The sequence below is a fragment of the Chionomys nivalis genome, chromosome 2 (assembly GCF_950005125.1).
Source record: "Chionomys nivalis chromosome 2, mChiNiv1.1, whole genome shotgun sequence".
In the NCBI taxonomy this organism is placed as follows: Eukaryota; Metazoa; Chordata; class Mammalia; order Rodentia; family Cricetidae; genus Chionomys; species Chionomys nivalis.
The window spans coordinates 83,046,659-83,067,383 of record NC_080087.1 but is presented as its reverse complement, the minus strand read 5'-3'; the positions used below and the strand labels follow the sequence as shown (position 1 = coordinate 83,067,383).

Below are 20,725 nucleotides of genomic sequence, written 5' to 3'. Positions count from 1 at the left end.
ATGGTATGGGCTGTGATGTGGGTATGGCCGATCTGGCCTCCTTGAGCTGACATTGTAACGGAGACCCTGCTGGCTGGCCCACTAGCCTGCTTCCTGCTTTGAAGTCCTTGGAAAACTCTAAGGGGCAAAGTCCAAGTCTGGCCAAGCTACCTGCTTGATAACCATCCAGTTGGTTATCCTCACTGTGGCTCCCATGACCCATGACCTGCGCCAAGTGTGGCTGCTCAGTGGCGTCACTGCTTTGGACCCTGTCACCTTATTTGGTATGTGCAAGAGCTGGTTCTTTGAAGGAGGCCTGGCTTTGCTCATGGCCGCACCTCAGCTTCCCCAATGGTAACTGATAGGCAGCTAGGCGAGCTGTGTAGACTGGGTGCTTTATTGGCAAGGAAGGTGAGGCAGAGGGTGTTGGGCAGGCCACGCTCAGTTGGAATGGGTGGCCTGCAAGTCGTAGTGCTCCAGTCCCGCTACTAGGGAGCCAGCCAGCTTGACGGTGGCCACCCAGGGCGGCTCACTCAGGTGGTTGGTGGGTGTGCTCAGCCTGGGAGAAGGAAGAATTGACAGGGTCTGTGTAGTCTGCTGGACTACTCCGAAGTGTCATAAGGTTCCTAAGGGCATTTGGGGCAGAGGTACATCCATGTGGAATAGGGAGGAGTATGAGGAGCCCGAGCTAAGCCCCCAAGGCAGGATTTTGTCCATAGCAAGGTTTAGAGCTGGCAACAAAATCCAGGGGTTTAGTATAGTAGCGAAGGTGGAGCGGCAGTGCCCCCTGATGGGAAAGTAATCTTTGTAGGCAAAGGTCTGCCCTCTAGTTGCCAAAGCCTTGGGCCGGGGGTAGGTGAGTAGGGGATTGGGATAAGGTATGGAAGGTGAGGGTCTCACTTGGCCCAGAAAGGTTGGGGGCCTGTTATTTACTCTACCCTCAGGTTCCAAAAAGACAGTTGCTTCCTTCCCCAGTCTCTGAAAAACCTTGGGGTTGGGCCTTAGTGCCCTCGGGGACAGGGTTAAGGCAGAATAGGGTCAGACAAACAGGAAGGTTATGGAATTGACTAAGGGTCAAGGGGTTGAGCTAAAGGCCAGTCAAAGGTTAGCTCCTGAGGCCCAGCTAGACCGAGACCCACATTAAGTCAAGGGCCAGCCTATGATCAGGATGCCAAAGCGTTGAATCTTATTCTATCCAGGGAAAATGGGTGCTGGACTTGGGTGTGTGCCCTCCACTCCTCGATTTCCCTCACCAGGCAGACACGTTGCGAGGCAGGCGTCGGTGGCGGGGTTGATGGCGGCAGTAGCACTTGCAGGGACAAGAATTAAGCACCTCGAAAGGCGGCCAGTGGCGCACTGCACCCTTGTTAGGGGCACCGGCTGTGGAGGTTCCGCTGCTGCTACCGCCACCCCGTCTGTTGCTGTCAGTCACCGGAGTTGAAGTCAGTTCTCGAGGACCGTCTCCAGATAAAACCTCTTCACGGATCACACCCCGGGCCGCTCGGGGACCTTTGTTCTTGTGTTTACGAATCTTGGTGGGTTGAGGCACTGGCGGTGACGGCTCAGCAGGAGGAGTTGCTGGAGCTGGGGATGTGGCCGGAACAGGGGCCGGGAGCGGGGGCGGGACCTGGTCGGCGGCCACGGTAGGGGGCAGAGAGGGAGGAGGGGTGGGAGCCAAGGCTGACTCCGCATGGCCAGGACCTGGGGTAGGCGGACGGGCCACCAGTATTGGCGTCCTCGGGAGCGCTGGTGACTGTGGTGTGGGTGGCGGCGCCGGTGGCGGAGTGGTTGGTGGTGTGGGTGGTGGCGGTGGCAACGGAGGTATCTTCTGCGGACCTGGAGGCACTGAGTGTACAGGGTCGCTATTGGTGGGCGCTGGGAAGATGAACATGGGTGGCGCCAGCAAGGCAGGTGAGGTTCTCCGGGGCCCTGAAGCTGGATGCGTCTGACCTGACCTTGGTGGAGGGGAGCCCCATGGCCCTGAGAGTGTGGTTGTGCGCCTTCGGGGTGCCCCAATTCCCCCTGCAGCCCCGTTGAATCGGAAGTGTCGTTCAGTGCCATCGGGAGGGCTCACCCAGTCGAATTTGGGCTTTGAACCTGGGAAGGTGGTGTAAGGGGGTGGTGGTAGAGCCCGGGCAAGGGGAGCAGGTGCCGAAGGGGGACCAGAACACCCTTCGCCATCTCCATCACCGCCCTCCGTTTCCTGAGCTGCACGAGGGACCTCTCCCATGGGACGAGTGGCTCCAGGAGGTTGGGGCCCTTGCTTCAGAACCTCGGCATAAGAGATGGCCCCCGACGAGGCAAACAGTCCTCCGCCACCACCGGCCCCAACTGAGGGTTTGGCTGCTAAGGGGACCGAGGCCGATGCGGGGGACAAGTGGGGCCCGGACTTGAAGGTGACTTTACACAGCAGACTCAGGCCGGACTCGGAAGTAGCAGACCGAGCCATTTCGCCCTCTCCGACTTGGGGCGGCGCCCCTCCGCGGGCTCCCCCGGCAGCCTGACCCTCGCTGCTTTGCCTGACCTGGCTTTCTGTGGGGCTTGTGGCCGACGAGGCCAGAGTGATTCTCCGGCTAGGGGGCTGCGGGTCGCAAGGCGGAGGTGCTGGCGGTAGCTGCTTCCGAGGCTCTAGGAGCGTCGGAGGTGGGGCTGGGGCCTTCGGGACCGGTTCTTTTTCGGTCAGTTGCCGGGGCAGCGGTGGCAGCGGGCGGAGGCTCGGAGGGTCACCCTGACCACGATGGCTCGCCTCCAACAGGCCGCGGATCCGAGGCACTGCAGTGCCCGTGGGTTTTCGCCACTTAGATGGCGCGGGCAGCAGGGACCCCACGGGGGGCGGGGGTGGTGTGGAGACCGCCGCCGTAGCCGCCTCCTCTGGAGGGGGTGTCACTGGTGAGGGCAGTTCTAAGGTCAGGGGCAGGGGCGAGGGTGAGGCCTGGGGCTCCGGGGGTATCAGGAGTCCCGGGGGCCCGGAACTGCCAGGGAACCAGACGCCCAGCCCTCGAGCCAGGCGCATGGCTGGGGATGAGGGGGTCACCTCGGGCTCCACCAGAGGCGTCCTGCGGGAGTCGGATGCGCGGTCTGAGGCCTGCTCTTTACGGGAGCCTCCGCCTGCGGAAGGCTCCGACTGCACGTTCCCCATTTTCGACGGAGGTCGGAGACTGTGGTTAAATAAACTTTCACCAGTTAGTCGGCGGGTTCTGCGAGGACTCCACGGCTCAGGCTGTTCTTGGACTGTCCCTGTCTGCATTGGTGTGTCGCGTCCTCCAATATTCTCTCAGCCCCGGTCTCCAGTTCTCCGATTCGTCATGGCCACGCTCACTTCCCCATGGTCTCAAAAGCGGTTCACTCTTCGAACCCAACTTCTTAACGTACTAAGGTGCCAACCCTGACTCCTTGGTTGCTTAGATCATATCCCTAACACTTTAGCCACGCCCGGGATTTCAAGGCTTCGGGGTCAGTTCTCGCCAGCCTCTTTGTTGAGTTTTAAACCACACCGGTAATGATGGTTATGCCCAGTAGCCAACAAAGAATTCAAGTTTCTATCCTAACACTCTAACCAAGTCCTTGAGGCCTAAGCCCCGCCCCCGATTGTCAAGGAATCGGCCGCATCCTCACCCCGCCCCCACCCGCGTCAGGTCTGCTTCTGCCTAACAAATACAAGGGACTGTAGTCTAACTAATCCCCCAGTCCTTTAGTCCTAACCCTCCGATCACCCACCGTCTCTCTCTGTCGATCATTTGGATCCCTCCCTCTTCTCAGCCAGCAGCAAATCCTCAAGTCTAAACTTTTCCCGCTCGGCGTTTGTGACAGCTCTTAACTTAGGCTCCACCCCTTTCCCTCAAGCTCCGCCCCGGCTCCTTCGCTCAGTAGACCCCACTCACCGACTCCTACAGCCGGCCAAAGATCAGACCACGGCCCCGTGGACCAGGGCAGGGCGGGGAACGGCCGTAGCAGAAAATAACCGAAAAGAACCAGTGTGCGGGTGAAGGCAAGTGGGCGAGACAGCGAGGACGACCCCCAAGATCTAGGCCCCGCCCCAAGCTCGAGGCCACGCCCCCGTGGGCCAGCTTGAGCGCAGTCCTTCGAACCTAGCTCATCCTCAGAAACACTAGAGTGTCTTCCCGATGTGCAGGCCCCTTTGCCTTATGCCCCACCCCCTTATAATGCCCCGCCCCTCTCCTTTAAATACCTCCCCGAACCCCGCCCATTGCAAACACTGCTACGTGGCTCCTCCTTTTAGGCCTCGTATCTGACCTGCCCCTAAGGAAATTTATCTTCAAGATCCGCCTTGCTCAGTCTAGGCTGCATCTCTTTCCAAGACCCTGCCTTCACTCGGATGGCTCGGAGGGCCCACCCTCCCGCTCCTTCCGTGACGCACCCTCTCAGTTCCTTCAGCGCCCAAGCCTCCTCCTTACTCAGGCTCCCAGGCCCCGCCTCTTTTCGAACCCTGCCAGGCATCCCGCCCCTCCCATTCAAAGCCCAGACCGTGGACCACCTTCTTTCTAGAACCCGAAGGATCAGGCCCTATCTCTATTCCCTTCTCACATCATTAGGGACCAACCGTTCAGATAAGTGGAAAAGTAGGGGATTCCCCTCAGGGTCCCTAGAAAATGGGGGCTATAAGGGTTGTTCGTTATAGCCCGAGCCGGGCTCTAGGACCCAGCGAGCAAGTACGCCCGCTTTGCTCCTACCCCTCCCCCAAGCCGCCCCCTCCCCCCCCACGTCTTCCAGGTTCCCCCTCCCTCCCCCTCTCGCCCCGGCTCCCGGTGCCCGTCTCCAGCGCCGCCGGAACCAGCGAGGGAGCGGGAGCGAACAGGAGGAGGAGGAGGAGGCCGCGTCGCCGCCGCTCGGAGCCCGGCCGGAGCCTCCCAGGCAGGTGCCCAGAACGGCGAGGGGGCGGGGGGGCTGACGAGACTGCCTGCCCGGGTGAGGGGGCAGCTAGGACTGCAGCTGCACCCCTCTGCCCACCCTTGCTCCCCGCGGATACAAGCTTAGAGAACAAGAGGGGCGGGGGCCCCAATCTACGCGGTAGCCATTTGGGGTACCAGTTTCCATTTGGGGGTCCTGGACTTTTTCCGAGGATGCCCCATTCACAAAATTCCATCGTGGACCCTCGCCATTGAGGAACTCTGAGGACTACTCTCCCTGAGAAAATAGATGCGTGGGAACGTAGGACACCCCAAGATCTCAGTGCCCCATCTCAACTAGGCCTTTGGGGGGACCCCTGCCCTCTTTCCTTGCTTCACCTGTTGTTGGGGGAGGCGGGCGGACAAAGGAAGCAGTGTCACGTGACTGCTCATTCACAAAATCCCATCTCATTGAGAAAAGGGGGCTGGGGGCGCTGTGGCCGCCCCTTCCCCTCCTGAAAGGCTGGGGAAACCCGACAGTTTGCAGGTGGGGGAGGGGGCTAGAACTCGTTGCCTGGGTCCCTAAGGTTGGGACTCCAGGGTCTCTGAGCTGGGGGCAATGGGGCTGGGTGCTAATTCTGATTGCTGGGCGGAGGGCTATATCCCCTAAGCTGGGGGCGGGGTAAAATGTTTCTGAAGGATTGGTGTGGGGGGGGATGGATAATTATCTCCCCCTCCCATCTGTCTTCTTTGGCGTCCCTTAACTGAGACCAAAGGGAGCAACCTTGATTTTTGTGAATGAAATGCTCTTTGGATCTTTTCGGTAGCCGGTTGCTGGCTTCCTCTGCCTCCATCTCCTTCTCGGCCTCTCTTTCTGGCCATTTCTGGTTCTCTCTCTGCTCCCTACCCATCTCCTGGTTGCTGGGTGACTCAGTGAGCTTTGCATCCGGTCTCATTCATAAATCCGGGAAAGGGTGGGGGGAAAGAGCCAAGGTTTCTCACCCAGCTAGTGGCCTGGGTGACTGGGGTGCGGAGGCAGTGTTGGGGGCACTGAAGCTGAGTTGATGGGTCCAGAGAAAATAAATGTGCGCAGGAACCCAGTTGTGAGGGGGACAATGGGTGGGGCTATGGGTTTGTGATGAGAGAGAGAGGGAAGGAGACTGGGGTTGAGGGGAGAAGCAGTAGGGGGAGGGGAAGTGGCAAACCCAGGCTATGAGGGTGGGGATGGGGGAAGATGCTAAAAGGTGAGGATGGTGAAAAAAAGGTAGATACGGAAAAGCTAGGTGGGCAAGATGTCACCAAGAAGAAAGTGGGCAAGGGGTGGAGATACTGGAGGCTTGAGGGTGAGGTAAATTCAGAGGTGGGAGATAAAGAAGAGAGCAGGGTTAGAGGAACGCTAAAATCGGGAGGAAGATTTGAGTTCACGGCCTGTGTTGTTCCTCCCCACCTCCTCCAGGTACATGGTGCGGGTCCGAGCCGTGGTGATGGCCCGAGATGACTCCAGTGGGGGCTGGCTGCCTGTGGGGGGCGGGGGCCTCAGCCAGGTGAGCGTATGTCGGGTCCGAGGGGCCAGGCCCGAGGGGGGGGCCCGCCAGGGGCACTACGTCATCCACGGGGAGCGGCTTCGGGACCAGAAAGTGAGCCACCCTGGGGTGTGGGAATGGGATGAACCCTGGGGAAGGAGGGAAGGGTCTGGGAAGGGGGACAAGGAGAGATCACGGTGCCCCTCTACCACTGGGATTCAAAGTGGGTCTTGGGATGGGTTTTGGAATGAATACCTGGTTTGTGAATTAAGAGCTGGAATTTGGGGGTGGGATGGGGTATTGGGGACTTGTGTCCACTGCTTCTCTGGCTATTCTGTCACACAGCTACTTCGGTAGTGGCCTTCCTGCCCTGTTCCTGCTTCTCCTCCAACCTTGGTCTGTCCACAACGACCCAGCTCACACCCAGCTCACATCCTGTCCCTTCTCTGCTCAGAACCCTCTTCTGGCTCCATCTTGTTCAGAGATGCCCTCCTACCAACTGGCCCTTGTCTGCCCTAAGTATCTGGAGGCATTTGTGGGGTCTGCTTAGAAGTGTCACATATGGTTGACAGTCCTATGTCACATGGTTCTAATCCCAGCACTAGGGACACTGGCAGGAGGATTGTGAAGTTACAGGACAACCTGGGCTAGGTTGTGAAACCTTTTTTTCAAAAGGAAAGCTTGGGTAAGGGATGCATTGCGAAGCAGAGCAGAAACAGTGTAGAGGAGTGTTGGTATCAGACAAGGCCGTGGAGGAAGCATCCAGGGGTGGTCAGCATCGAGTGGTTAGAAGGTTGGTATCTCTGTGTGGGAGGTGAGAGTCTCTGGGCCAGTTTCCGGGGGATTATTGAGGCATCAGAAGGGAGCTGGTTGTAATATTTTGATATTCAATAAAGTGTGAATAATGCTTCTTCTTCTATCAGAACAGGAAATGTTAGGTTATGAGAAAAGGTTAATTTTTTTAACACTTAATAAGATTTAAGGTTCCTACTGGGACATCAGAGGAAAAAAATTAGATAAGTAGAGAAATCAAAGGATTGAGGGGATGTTGCAGAATCAGAGACATGCCCCTCCAATTAGGGTAGTTAGTTTGTGTTTAGGTACACCTGCTGCTGTGAATGAAGTAGTTGGGGTGTAGAGAGCGACTGGGCTTGAAGGTCACAGGCATGGCTAGGGTGGTGTGACCTAGTCCCTTCCCGCCTCTCAGATCACCTTGGAGTGTACCCTCAGGCCAGGTTTGGTTTACAACAAAGTGAACCCTATCTTCCACCACTGGAGCCTGGGCGACTGCAAGTTTGGGCTGACATTTCAGAGTCCTGCCGAGGCCGATGAATTCCAGAAGGGTCTTCTAGCTGCGTTGGCCACACTCAGCCGAGGTCAGTGGTGTAGGCACAGGTGCCCAGGCTGGGGAACAGACATAGGAGAAGCTGGGGTCTGGGAACTCACTTCTGCCTCTCTCCCTGTTCTAGGCTCACTCACTCCGTCCTCTTCCTCTTCCTCCTCCTCCCCTTCCCAGGACACTGCAGAGACCCCCTGCCCTCTGACGGTGAGTCTTGAGGTCTGCCATGGGTGTGTGTGGGTGGTTCTAGCCTACAAATATTCCTGAATACTTGCTGTGGAGTTGGCAAAAGGCCACATACTGGAACACAAAATCTGGCCAAAATTGATAGTGGCAATTCAGCCATGGATGTTTTAATTTTTCTGTTCTTTTATATGTATCTATCAATTTATTTTTAGTTAGGGTCTAACGTAGCCCAGGCCAGCCCCAAAGCTGCATATGTATCTGAGGAATGACCTTGGATTTAGATCCCCAGAGTTCTGGGATTCCTGGTGTGTGTCACCAGTGTGGCTGGCTTGCTTGTTCTCTCCTCTTTCTTTCCTTTTCTTGGGGGTGGGGTGTGGAGTGGTGGCAGAGGTTCTCATTCTGTGGCCTAGGCTGATCTGCAGCTTGGGTCTTCTTACATGGTGGGATTACAGTGGTGCACCCTCACAGTCCGGCTCAGTTTTTCTCTGCTGTTGTCATTCATACATATGTTCAAGGGGGCTGAAAAAGCACCAGGAAGTGTTTTAGGCACCAGGGATATTTTTATTAGCAAACAAAACAGCAAACTTCCTTTTTTTTTCTTAGTGCTTTAGTCCAATGTGAAAGACAGAGGAAAAAGATAAAACATAAAAAGCAATGAACTTTAAAATAAATGCACGGACAAATCAATTGATGATTCTTTTTCTTCTAAATATTTATTTATTTATTTATTATGTATACAATATTCTGTCTGTGTGTATGGCAGAAGAGGGCACCAGACCTCATTACAGATGGTTGTGAGCCACCATGTGGTTGCTGGGAATTGAACTCAGGACCTTTGGCAGAGCAGGCAATGCTCTTAACTGCTGAGCCATCTCTCCAGCCCTTTTTCTTCTTTTTTTAATTTTGAGACTGGGTTTCTCTGTGTAGCCCTGCCTATAGACCAGGCAGGCCTGAAACTCAGAGATCTGCCTCTCCTCTGCCTCCCGAGTGCTAGGATTAAAGGCGTGCGCCACCACCACCTGGCTATAAATTAATAATTTTATGATCTAGTTACTGCCAAGCTGTGGGCTTGTAAACTTGGAGTCATCCTTGATGCCTCGTTTTGTTTTTGTTTGTTTGTTTTCCTTTTTAGGCAGGGCCTTATTACACAGCCCACGTGATCCAGGGACTGATGGTGTGGGCTTTTATGTGCCCCTGTGAAGGCTTTTTCCTTTACCTTGAGTGATGGAGCCATAGAAGGTTCTGAGTGAGGGAAGGGGGTGCTATCTGTAAACCATCAGTAGAGTCTCTTTGGCTCTGCTGGGGAAACTGATGGTAGGAGTCAGGAGAGGGCTGAGCATGAGAAGCTGTGGTGATGGTTCTGTCAGGAGATGAAGTCAGCGAGGACCTCGTGACCCATCTCAGTCTTCCAAGTGTGGAGTTACAGGTGTGCACCACATGCCTGCCTGGTGCTTGTGCTTTCCTGCTTCCCAAAGAAACTGTCACAATATTGGTTCTGCTTTTCCCCTTTAAATGTGTGTGTGTGTGTGTGTGTGTGAGAGAGAGAGAGAGAGAGAGAGAGAGAGAGAGAGACTGAGAGTGCTTTGCTTGCATGTATGTCTGTGCACCTACTTGTGTGCCTAGTGCAGGCACTACAGGAGGCCCAACAAGCTGTTAGCCACCCTGGAATTGTGTTAATCTGATTGTGAGCTGCCATGTGGGGACTAGGAATCAAACCAGGATCCTCTGAAAGAGCAGCCAGTGCTTTTACCTGCTGAGCTATCTCTCTAGCCCTCTAATTCCTTCTCTCTCTCTCTCTCTCTCTCTCTCTCTCTCTCTCTCTCTCTCTCTCTCTCTGTATCAGCACTCAAACTCAGGGTCTTGTTCATGCTAGGCAAGCACTCTACCACTGAGTGACAGCCCTAGCCCAGGTTCTACTTTCAAAATGACTAAATCTGCTTTCCACCCAATAGTGTCCAACGTCATCTCCCAACTGAATGTCTCCATGGCTTCTCCTTGTCACTGTCTCTCCTGACCCCTAGAACAGGTGGGGGGCAAGGCGCTCTTAACAATAGCTGAGTCAGATCGCGCCCTTTCTCTGCTCAGAACCTTCCCATGACTCCTCCACTCAAGGTGGCACATGACAACCATCTGGGCCTGGGCTGGCCCTCCCCTCTCCCTGTCCTAGTCATACCAGACTCCTCACTCTCATTGCAACGGGGTTGACACATTCCTGTCCTGGAGCCCTTCTGTCTAGAACACTTCTTCGGTTTTCCATCTGCCTTTTTATCATTTTTTCTGAGGTGCTCTACAAATGTCTTCTTGGTGGCTTCACTGAGCAACCTATTTAAAACTGCATTCTCAGATTGGGGATTCAGCTTGTCTAGCGTAGACAAAGCCCTGCCTTTGATTCTTCAGCTGGCATCTGTGATCCCAGCACTAGGAGGCAGGAGGATCTAAATTCAAGGTCATCCTTGGGCTATGTTACAAGTTTGAGGTTGGCTTGGAATACATAAAACTCCTTCCCTAGCTGGACATGGTGATACATGCCTTTAATCCCAGCATTTGTGAGACAGAGGCCGATGGAGCTCTGTGGGTTTAAGGCCAAACTAGTCTACAGAGTGAGTTCTAGGACAGCCAGGGCTACATTAAGAAAACCTGTCTCAAAAACAAAACAAAACCTTTGTGTGCCACTCCACCCACCCCTGCCACCCCAAGGACAATCTCCAATGTCCTTTATTGGGTTCTAACCCCCTCTACCACCTTCTAAGACAGTTTTCTTATCAGTAGGTTCCCTGCCTATCCTCCATGCTAGCACATCAGCTCAAATAGGCTGAGGATCTTTTGCTAGTTCCTTGCTGTGCATCCAGTCCCTGAAACAGTGCCTGGTGCACATTAAGTGTTCAGTCAACGGGTTGAATGAATGGATGAGATGATAATGAATGAGGCATAGGATGCCTAGATGCATTTGGGGAGCTGCTGAGAATACCGGGAGCAACAAAACTAGTTCCTCGGGTCAATGAAACTGTCAAGGTCATAGGGGATGGAGGTGGCTTTCTGGCAGTCACACACAATGTCTGTCTATGGGGGCTCTTCTTCAAAGCTGGAAGCTGCAGAGTGACCTTTGTGTCCGGCATGCCGTGGTGCTCGGTGGCTGTAGACGGAGGGCTGTGAACGGCTAAGTGGGAGTTATGTTCAGGTTACAGGAAAGGGAGCAGAGGGCCTGAGGAGTGGGCTTGCAGCTAGTGAAGTGGGGGCCTGGTTTGGGTGGAAGCAAGATGTCTGGGCAGGGAAAAGATCTTTTTGAACTGTAGTGAAAATGAAGCAGGAATGTACTGACTGGCCAAGGAAGAGGTGCTTGCTCCTTCAGGTTAGGGCTTCTTGGGAAGGGAGAGGGTGGTGAATGGCCTGTAGGCTGGTGATTTGAGCAGTTCATTAGGATCCCGGAGAAATGATACCCATATCCAGAGTCAGGTGGCAGGCACCTCGAATCCCAGCTACTCCTGAGGGAAGGCAGGATGATCTAAGTTTGAGGCCTGATCTAAGTGAGATTCTTTTTAAATAACCAAGGTTGTGGGTGTGGCATGGTGGAATCCACCCGTGAGGGTCTGGGGGCGTGGCTAAAGCTAACCCAGAGACTGCTGTTGCCTAGGAGCCCTGGTGAGGGACCATCGAGGCTCAGTTGTAGAGGACGCTTTAAGATAGATGTTGGCCCCTTGCGGTGTCCTAAACAAATCCTTATGACTGAATTGTGATGACTCCCCACCGCCCCCATTTTACAGAGGAGAACTCTGAGGCTCAGACGTAAGCTCACTTGCCACACAACCAACCGGTCAGAGCAGAGGTTTGAGCCCAGGCCTCCTGATTGCAGAGCCCTTGCTCTCCGGGGAAGGAGGGTCTATGTAAGGGCTTCATCTTTGGTTGGAGAACTCCCTGCTCTAAGGCCTCTCCAATCTCCCTCAGTCCCACGTAGACAGCGACTCCTCCTCCAGTCACAGCCGCCAGGAGACTCCTCCCACAGCTGTCGCAGGGCCCATTGTCACGGTGGAGTCAACAACTGCCTTCCCACCGGCCACTCCCCCACAACAGCGCCGCTCCTCTGCTCAGGTAAGGCTTCCCCGACCCTCAGCAAATCAAATCATTGTATAATCAAATAGAATTGCACTGTTCCCTAAACTGACCCTAGCTGAAACGCAACTGAATGAGAAGGGACACATCCCAGGAAATGGCCAGCCTGACTTAGCTGTCGGTGGTAGTGAAACAGAGATCTGGGTTTGGGGTTGGGGGAGTAGTTCAGTGTTAGAGTGTCATGTAGAAGGTGCTGGAGATGCTGAGTTCAAACCCCAGTACTGGGGCAGAAAGAAAGACGCCTGGACTCCTGAGAGCGGGTAGGAGCTTCCAAGTGTCGCTAGTCTTTTGCGAGATTCTAGGATCGTCTACTTCATGCAGGGACTCGAGGGAGGACGTGCACAGATTTCCAAACATGTTAGAAGATGCGGGAACTCATGGAAGGACTCCTTAAGACTGTTTCCTTTCTCCTGAAGGAGGGACTGGGGGTTGAGTGTGAATGAACTCGGCAATCTTAAGCCACAGGGTGCCTACATTCATCTGTCACTGAGGGCATAGGCCGGAAGTCTAAACCCCAAAACCAAGAGAGTTTTGGGGGAACATAGTCCCTCTTGACTGATGCCTGTTTCTATATCCTGGGATTTTGGGTCTTCTGAACCTGGGTAGCCTATGGGGATTTTGTGAGTTGCAGAAGTCCCTAACCTGATCTCTATGTCCCTTGGCTCTGCAGAGCTACCCTCCGCTTCTACCGTTCACTGGTATTCCAGAAGCCTCAGAGTCTCTAGCCGGGGCAGGGAGCCAGGGCTGGGGCGGCCGTGGCTATGAGGACTACCGGCGATCTGGACTACCGGCATCTCTTCCTCTGTCTACCTGCGTCGTGGGCTTCGTCAAGACTGGTGCATTGAGGGGTGCAGCCCTGGGTCCCCCAGTGTCACTCCCTGCCCCTCTCACTGAGGCTGCACCCCCAGCACCTCCTGCTCGTCCACCCCCGGGTCCGGGCCCCACCTCTGCTCCAGCCAAGGCCTCCCCTGAGGCCGAGGAGGCTGCTCGTTGTGTGCACTGCCGAGCACTCTTCCGCCGCCGTGCGGATGGTCGTGGTGGCCGCTGTGCAGAGGCCCCGGACCCAGGTCGCTTGCTAGTGCGCAGGCTCAGCTGCCTGTGGTGCGCCGAGAGCTTGCTGTACCACTGCCTGTCGGACGCCGAGGGCGACTTCTCGGACCCGTGCGCTTGTGAGCCAGGCCACCCACGCCCTGCTGCACGCTGGGCCGCTCTGGCTGCGCTGTCGCTGGCAGTGCCCTGCCTCTGCTGCTACGCGCCCCTGCGCGCCTGTCACTGGGTTGCAGCACGCTGTGGATGTGCTGGCTGCGGGGGTCGTCATGAGGAGGCTGCTCGGTGAGGATCCCTGGGCTGGTTTGAAAATCGGCCTGAAGACCCAAAATGGAGGATCCAGGACCCTGAACTCCATACGAACCTAAAACCCAAACTTAGGTACGTCTGGAACTTGGAGTTTGAATGGATTTGAGAGATCCCAGATCTGGTACCTGGAAACCAAACTTAGCACTAAGATCCCATACCCAGCTTCATCAGGATGTCTGTCAAGCGCACCCAGGAGTCCTGAATTCTGGATTCTCCCTCCCTTTTCCCCACTGAGGAGAATCGTGACATCTCCAAACATCTAAGAGGACCCAGGAGTTCACACCCCTGAGACCCAGGGATCTTGGACCCCGACTCTCTCTAAATACCCAACCCAGACTCCAGGTCATACTTGACATCGTAAACACTCATATTACAGCCCCCAAATTAGTCAGGATTTGCTAAAACCTGACCCTTTATCAAATGACTTAGACCTTGAGACCAGAATCACCAGAAAACTGTCCCTGGATTTTCACCTGCTATGCCTACATCTGAATGTTCTTATAGCCCCAGGACTCGAAAACACCAAATCCTCCTGGGTTAGAGACCACATACTGACCTGAAGTCTACCCACTCCTGAGAGTCCACAGATCTCACCATCCGTTCATGTGCAAATGACTCAGAACCCTCGCTCCCCAGACTTCAGATGCACTAGGTACTCAGATAGCCTCAAACACGAGGTGTTTTCTGACCAAAATAACTTGGGAGGCCCTTTTTAGAGCTCAGCAAGGGTCAAGATATCAGATACCAAGTTGTCCAGGGCCTGAACACCTACCTGCCCCTCAAGTTTTTGAGAACTTGGGTCTCACAGATGGTCTCTGAGGTTCCTGGTCCCCTCATATGTAAGGCTGAAGGCCACCAGCACTTTGGCCCCAATGCAATGGTTTCAAGTGCTTGGATAGCCTTCCAGTTTCCTTGGGGCCTGAATTTTAAGAACCCAAATGTTATGGAGACTTTAGTTTCCTTCTCCCTGCATTCCCTAATCCCCTTCCATCTGGGTGGGAGCCGGGATTTCAGAAGATGCAGTGGTCATGGTAACCCAGGCCTCTCATCCCTTGACTCAGCTCTAGAGCAATTCCAAGGTGCTTTAAGAGCGCTGGGTCTAAGACTCTGAGATACCAATTGACCCCTAGGTGCAGGATTCGAGCCCCCACAATCTTGATTTTTTTTTGGCCTGAGACCTTGGTCCCTCTATACCAGAGACATTCAGAAACAAGAAACCCCAGGGCCTGCACCTTTAGATGCCAGATTTTCTTGAATTCAGAGTACTTCGAGACTGATGAAGCCCCTAGATACCTCACCACCCGATCCCCCTGAGTTCTGCCATCCAGAGGGCCATAAGACCTCCAAGTCCCAGCAACACAGTCGCCACTTTATCCTGGGGGGACACTTGTCACCAGTGTGAATTCAGATTGCTGGAATCCTGGACCACCCAGCGGTGTTCCTGTCCCACCTCTAGGGCCTGGCGTTGCCACAGAGGATTGTACAAAGTTGCTAAGCAGAGGCTGGCAGCTGCAGGGGTCAAGCAGAGACATCAGAGGGAGGCTCCCCCTTCTCTGCTTGCCACAACAGTACCTTTCGAGTTGGCTTTTGCTCCACAGAAGCCCCATCATCCCTAACCTTGACAATCTCCCTGCTGCAACCCCTAGTTTGTTTGGGTCCATCTCTTTGTCAACCTCTTCTATCTCAGTTGAGAGTGGTTCTGGAAAGTTCAGCACCCTTTCATGGCACTCCCCATGCTTTTCTTCTGGAGAAGAAAGGGGTGTCCCACTGTACATAGGATCTGGTGTCCTGGATAGAGAAACCAAGGTCTTCCAGCCAGGACAGTCTTGATGGTTTATGGGCTTAGGACTACACCTGGCCCTAAGTACCTGGGAATGTGTACTTAACCATTCCTGATTATCTAGGTTTGGGTGGCCTTGTGGGGATTCAAGGGATTAATATTTGTGCCACTTCCTTAAAATTATTAACTATTTATTGTATCCGGAACCTGTGATTCAGCTCTCCCAACCAGACCCTGGGATGGGTGAGAGAAATGGGGACGGGGTGTCCCTCCCACCCCCACTCTGTCCAGCTCTCATCACTGTCAGACCCATCAGAGCTGAGGGCGGAGGAACTGGGGGCTGGGGTAGCCTGGGTCCCCATCCCCCTCTCTGTGCCTCGGTCTCCCCCCTTCCATGGTGAGTGGGGGGAAGCTCCATTCTTAACCTACCTCGTTTTGGGAAGGGGTGGGATGGGGGACCAGAGTGCTGTATGGTGCTGTGAGATCTGATTAAGCAGTGGGGACTGGGGAAGGTTCCCCAGTCCCCCTCTCCCAGTACCCCCTCTCCCAGGTCCCCAACCCTGTTCCCTGCTGATACCCACCTCTGATCCATGATTACCTTTCATTGCCCCCATATCTGGGGTGCATGGAGGGCTGAACCCTGGGAGCCAGGAAGACCTCAGACCCTGGAGCCCCCAGTTTTCCAACTGCTTGCCCCTGAGATTGGATGCTTGCCCCCCAGATTTTGGGGGAGGCATGCCAACATTTACCTTCCTGATCATGATTCCAAGCCAGTCTGTGACCTCAATATTGTGTCAGCGCAGGCTGAAGCGGAGGGAGAATGGGGCCCAAAGACCCAGCCTTGGCATTGGGGGAGGGAGGGACTTGAGATTTGCTCCAAGAAATGTCTGTGACAGTGTCTTAGCCTGGTCTTTATTTGCATTGGCGCGCTCTGTCCACTTGTTTACCGGAAGTGCTGCACTCCTGTTCTTTCCTTCTATGTCCTTTAGTCCCAGTAGCTAGCTGACCATCTAGCTGGGCTTTATTTGTCCAGTCACTCCACTGCGTTTACTAAACACCTAGCATGTGTCAAGCCCCTAGGTACTGGTGGTACTGCAGTGGGCAGCAGGTATTTGCATAAAACCCTGCAGGGGGACAGTTTTGTGGGTGTAGCAGCCAGCACTAGTCTCTAAGGGGGATATATCTGGTAAATTGGGAGTGGAGTTAAGCAAGGGGCAATCCTGGGAGAGGGGGATGGAAAGGTGGCAAGGTGTGCCAGGTTTCTCATGACATTGCATGGGCTTTATTCCCTGAGCAAGTGAGATGGAGCCACAGGAAGGCTCCCGAGCAGGGTGCGGATTTTCATAGGCTAGTTGTAGCTGTGTGGGGAAGGGGCCAAGCCGGTTCCCTGTGGAGGCTTCCGTGATGCGGGTAATGTGAAAGAAATGGGGGGAGGGGTAATGGAAGTTTTAAATGAGTCCAGAGGATTTTTTTTTTTAAAGATTTTAACTGCATTTTATGAGTGTTTGCTTGTATGTGTGCCACCTGGTTACCTGGTATCAGATCCCCTGGACTAGAGTTGCAGCTGTTAGTCACTGTGTGGTTGCTGGGAACCCAGGTCCTCCATAAGAACAACAAAATCTCTTGCTGAGCGCATAGGTTTATAGGTGGAGTTTAAAAGCAGCGGTAAAGGGCTGGAGAGATGGCTCAGTGGTTAAGAGCATTGCCTGCTCTTCCAAAGGTCCTGAGTTCAATTCCTGGCAACCACATGGTGGCTCACAACCATCTGTAATGAGGTCTGGTGCCCTCTTGTGGCCTGCAGACACACGGACAGACAGAATATTGTATAAATAATAAATAAATATTTTTAGAAAAATAATAAATAAAAAATAAAAGCAGCGGTAGAATACATGCTTAGCATGAGCAATGGCCTGGGTTAAGGCCTCTGTGCCAAAAGATAAAGGGGAGCCAAGGTTAGTAGCTCAAGTGTTTTGGGGAAAGATTTAATTACTTGTGGGTACATGCATGTGAGCTGGAGTTACAAGCGGTCGTGAGCTACCCACATGGGAACTTTTTTTTTTATGTATACAATATTCTGTCTGTGTATATCTCCAGGCCAGAAGAGGGCACCAGACCTCATTACAGATGGTTGTGAGCCACCATGTGGTTGCTGGGAATTGAACTCAGCACCTTTGGAAGAGCAGGCAATGCTCTTAACCGCTGAGCCATCTCTCCAGCCCCCAAGACTTGGGTTTCTTTCGCAACACCCACATGAGGGTTCACTGCCATCCATAACTCCATAACATCCATAACTCCAATTTCAGAGAACCTTACTTTCATGGGCACAGGGCACACATGAGGTTCACATATATACGTGCAGGTACAAACAATCGTGCACATAAAAAAAAGAATTAAAGTTACTCGGTTTCAAATGGAAAACCAATTTGACAGGAACATGTGTTGGTTAATTGTGAAAGGCTTGCCTGCCTTTCTAGGATGATGCAGTTTCTGGACGGCGCTGGTTTCTCCTTTCAAAGGCCCAGAGAGGCAGAGGTCGGATAGCACAGTGGTGTGATGTGAAAGGAGAGCCTAGCTGTAGTGGGAGGGGGGTGTGAAGATGTGCTGACATCGTTCTAACCCTAGGATGGAAGAAGCTGGATGAGCTTTTCAGTCTGGGGTCTAAGAGCAAAGGGCAGTCGGGCGTGGCACACGCCTGTCAACCAACACAAGGAAGGAGGAAGCAGGACCAAGAGGCCAGGCTGGTCGGGCGGTGGTGGCGCACGCCTTTAATCCCAGCACTTGGGAGGCAGAGGCAGGTGGATCTCTGTGAGTTCGAGACCAGCCTGGTCTACAAGAGCTAGTTCCAGGACAGGCTCCAAAACCACAGAGAAACCCTGTCTCGCAAAACCAAAAAAAAAAAGAGGCCAGAAATACATACATATCGAGACCCTGCTTCAAAAACAAATCAAATTTTAAAAAGCAGTGAGTGCGAAAGAAAAACAGGTTGCCGTTTGTTTTTATGTCCCCGAGAGCAGGGACACAAGAGCCTCCCCCGACCTTGGGGATCCTAATCTCAAACTGTAAAATTTACAACCCTGGACAAGTTACCTGAGGGGCGCACGTGGCGGTACACTGAGCCAATCGGAGCGCCGAAGCTCCTTCGCACGAGAATGTGATTGGACAGAGGCCGGGTGGGGCGGGAGGAGGCGCCCTCGGGGCGGAGCCTGTCCCAGGCGGAAAGGGGTGCGCGCCCGGGGTCCCCAGCCGAAGCTACCATGGATGGGGCCACAGTGGCCGACGACCTACTGATTTTGGGGTAAGGGGTTTGGCGGCGTGGCTGGGGGTACGGGAAGGGCACACTCGCCCCGGGACGCGGACGCAGAGGGACTCGCACTGACGCGCGCCCCGCCGCAGGTACGGTGCCCTCCCGGAGGCGGCGTCCCGGGGCCCCGCGTGTGCGGACTTCAGGGCGCTGTGCGCGCGGCTGGCGGCCGAGCTGACGGCTCTGGGAGCTCTGGAGCGGCGAGAGGAGGGCACCGCAGTACTGGGCGCTGGCCACGGTGCGTGAGGATCTGGGTGGACGGCGGGTGGAGCCGCGGGACCTGCCGCTCCCTTGATGGCTTCCTCCTCCCGCAGGCCCAGACGCAGAAGAAGAATTCCTGCGGCAGTTGACCGGCCTGCTGCGGGCGTTGTACTGCCCGGATCGCGCGCTCTGCGGCGGAGGCTGCGCCACAGTGCTGCGGGAGCCCGGCGGCGGCCTGCGCCTGCTGCGTGAGTCTGGAAGGCCCCAGGAGGCGGGAGTGGGCGGGGCCCCGGAAGTGGGCGTGTTCAGATCTGAGACTGGGCCCGGGGGCGTGGCCAAACCTTTGAGGGTCTCCTGGGCTTAGGGCTGGGCTGGAATTCTGAGGAAGGCCTCTGAAAGCTTTACTGAGTTGAGATAGGCGGACCGGTCGGTCGGGTGGTTTTGAAGTGGGCTGGAGGAGGAGGAGGAGGAGCTGCAGCCTTGAAGTGGGTGGGTTTACTCTGGGGGATCTGTTCCTATTTTTAGGGTTTCTTTGCTCTGAGCTCCAGGCTGCCCGCCTCTTGCATTTGCGGCCCCAGCTACATGCTAGGCCTGTACAGTCCTTTGGAGAAGGGACAAAGGAGGGAAATGGCGTGGTTCAAGAGCTGCTGCTAACTCTTCAAGCACTGGGACTCCCTAGACCAGTTCGTGGAACCCTGGCCAGCCAGCTACTTCGGGAGTTTCACGAGAAGGTAGAGAGACAGTCACCTCTTGAACTACCTTACTTGGCGGGAGACTCCTGTCTTCAAAGCCATCTCTAGAATGACCCAATGACAGGGATGGTTTTAGAACTTTGGTCTCCATTTGTTCTAACTTGCTTGTTTGCTGTGATGTAACACTGCCCAAAACCAGTGTGAGGAGGAAATTCCAGCCCATCGTTGAGGGAACTCCAGGCAGGAACTGAAGTCGAGACCATGGGGGAATACTGTTTACTAATTCATTTCTGACTTGTTCAGCTACCTTTTGTTTTATTTGTGTGTGTGAAGCCCACGGCCATGTGCCCAGGAATGGCACTGCCCATAGCAGGCAAGGCACTCTTCCATTAAATAGCAGTCAACAGGCATGCCTACAGACCAGTCTGAGGGAGCACTTCCTCAAGTTGGATCCCCCTTTCTCAGGTCTGTCTAGGTTTGTGTCACATTGACAGAAGCCATTAACACCGTTGTTGCCTCTGAGGCCCTGGGGAACTGGAGCACTTAAGAAGGTCCATCCTGCTTGTGTCTCATTGGCTCCTGATTTCTCCCACCAGATCTCTGAGCTGCTGCCTTGCCTGCCGCCAGAGTCCATGCAGCCCCTCCTCAGCTCCCCGCTGGATGCGTCACGATGGGTAAGAGCATGTATAGATGCCTGTGAACAGTATCCTCACCCAGAGATGCCACCCGTGCTGTGACTAAGACCTTTTCTCCTAGGAAGCCCTGGAGACCTTGTCCCAAAGCCTGACAGAGCAGTACTGCTGTCGCCGCTGCCTCCTTCTGAAGCGTCTGGACCTTACGACATCTGCCTTCCACTGGGGTGACCGGGCAGAGGTGTGGGGACCTTAGCCAGAATAAGCAGGGCGTTGGGAAGCATAGCAGCAGGGTGGAGGGGTAAGGGAGAGAGACCACCTTAGAACCTTGTAAGATTGTTTTTATTTGATGTGTTTTGCTTACCTGTGTATGTGCATCATGTGTGTGCAGTATTCACAGAGGCCAGCAGGGGGTGTCAGATCCCTTGGAAGCAGAGATGGAGATGGTTGTGAGCTTCCATGTGGGTACTGGGAGCTGAAGCTAGGTCTTCCAAAGAGCAGTCAGTTCTCTCAACTGCTGAGCCATCTCTCCAGCGCACATTTAGGGATCTTTTCTAAAGGATTTATTCATTTTTCCTTTATGTGTATGTTTTTATTTTTTTTTTATTTATTTATTTTTTTTATTTTTTATTTTTTTGGTTTTTCGAGACAGGGTTTCTCTGTGGTTTTGGAGCCTGTCCTGGAACTAGCTCTTGTAGACCAGGCTGGTCTCGAACTCACAGAGATCCGCCTGCCTCTGCCTCCCGAGTGCTGGGATTAAAGGCGTGCGCCACCACCGCCCG

General features: G+C 54.3%; 3 protein-coding genes across 6 annotated transcripts in view; 2 read left to right on the top strand and 1 right to left on the bottom strand.

The window, feature by feature from the left end:
- Positions 1-420: 420 nt before the first annotated feature.
- On the bottom strand, positions 421-3,716 carry Ggn (gametogenetin). Of its 2 annotated transcripts, XM_057763183.1 has the most exons (3): positions 3,697-3,716; positions 1,233-3,137; positions 421-538 (listed from the first exon to the last, which is right to left on the bottom strand). In XM_057763183.1, exons 1-3 carry the CDS (start codon positions 3,714-3,716, stop codon positions 421-423), a joined length of 2,043 nt encoding a protein of 680 aa, XP_057619166.1. The 2 variants fall into 2 exon arrangements, with proteins under 2 accessions (XP_057619166.1, XP_057619165.1); XM_057763182.1 differs by lacking the exon at positions 3,697-3,716 and having other exon boundaries at positions 1,233-3,226.
- Positions 3,717-4,739: 1,023 nt separating this feature from the next.
- On the top strand, positions 4,740-18,644 carry Spred3 (sprouty related EVH1 domain containing 3). Of its 3 annotated transcripts, XR_009056661.1 has the most exons (7): positions 4,740-4,851; positions 6,283-6,463; positions 7,557-7,725; positions 7,819-7,895; positions 11,817-11,960; positions 12,652-13,409; positions 18,511-18,644. XR_009056661.1 is itself a non-coding variant. In XM_057761390.1 (6 exons), the coding sequence occupies exons 2-6, from the start codon at positions 6,287-6,289 to the stop codon at positions 13,315-13,317; spliced, it is 1,140 nt and encodes a 379-aa protein (XP_057617373.1). In that variant the 5' UTR covers positions 4,740-4,851; positions 6,283-6,286; the 3' UTR covers positions 13,318-15,986. The 3 variants fall into 3 exon arrangements, 2 of the variants coding, with proteins under 2 accessions (XP_057617373.1, XP_057617372.1); XM_057761390.1 differs by lacking the exon at positions 18,511-18,644 and having other exon boundaries at positions 6,283-6,370; positions 12,652-15,986; XM_057761389.1 differs by lacking the exon at positions 18,511-18,644 and having other exon boundaries at positions 12,652-15,986.
- Fam98c (family with sequence similarity 98 member C) overlaps positions 18,325-20,725 on the top strand; it is a 4,124-nt gene continuing 1,723 nt past the window's right edge. Inside the window, exons 1-6 of the mRNA XM_057761391.1 lie at positions 18,325-18,412; positions 18,511-18,656; positions 18,733-18,867; positions 19,145-19,350; positions 19,908-19,985; positions 20,068-20,184. Of these exons, the coding sequence (XP_057617374.1) occupies positions 18,372-18,412; positions 18,511-18,656; positions 18,733-18,867; positions 19,145-19,350; positions 19,908-19,985; positions 20,068-20,184 (723 nt within the window). The 5' untranslated portion in view covers positions 18,325-18,371. The remainder of the gene's footprint in view (positions 18,413-18,510; positions 18,657-18,732; positions 18,868-19,144; positions 19,351-19,907; positions 19,986-20,067; positions 20,185-20,725) is intronic.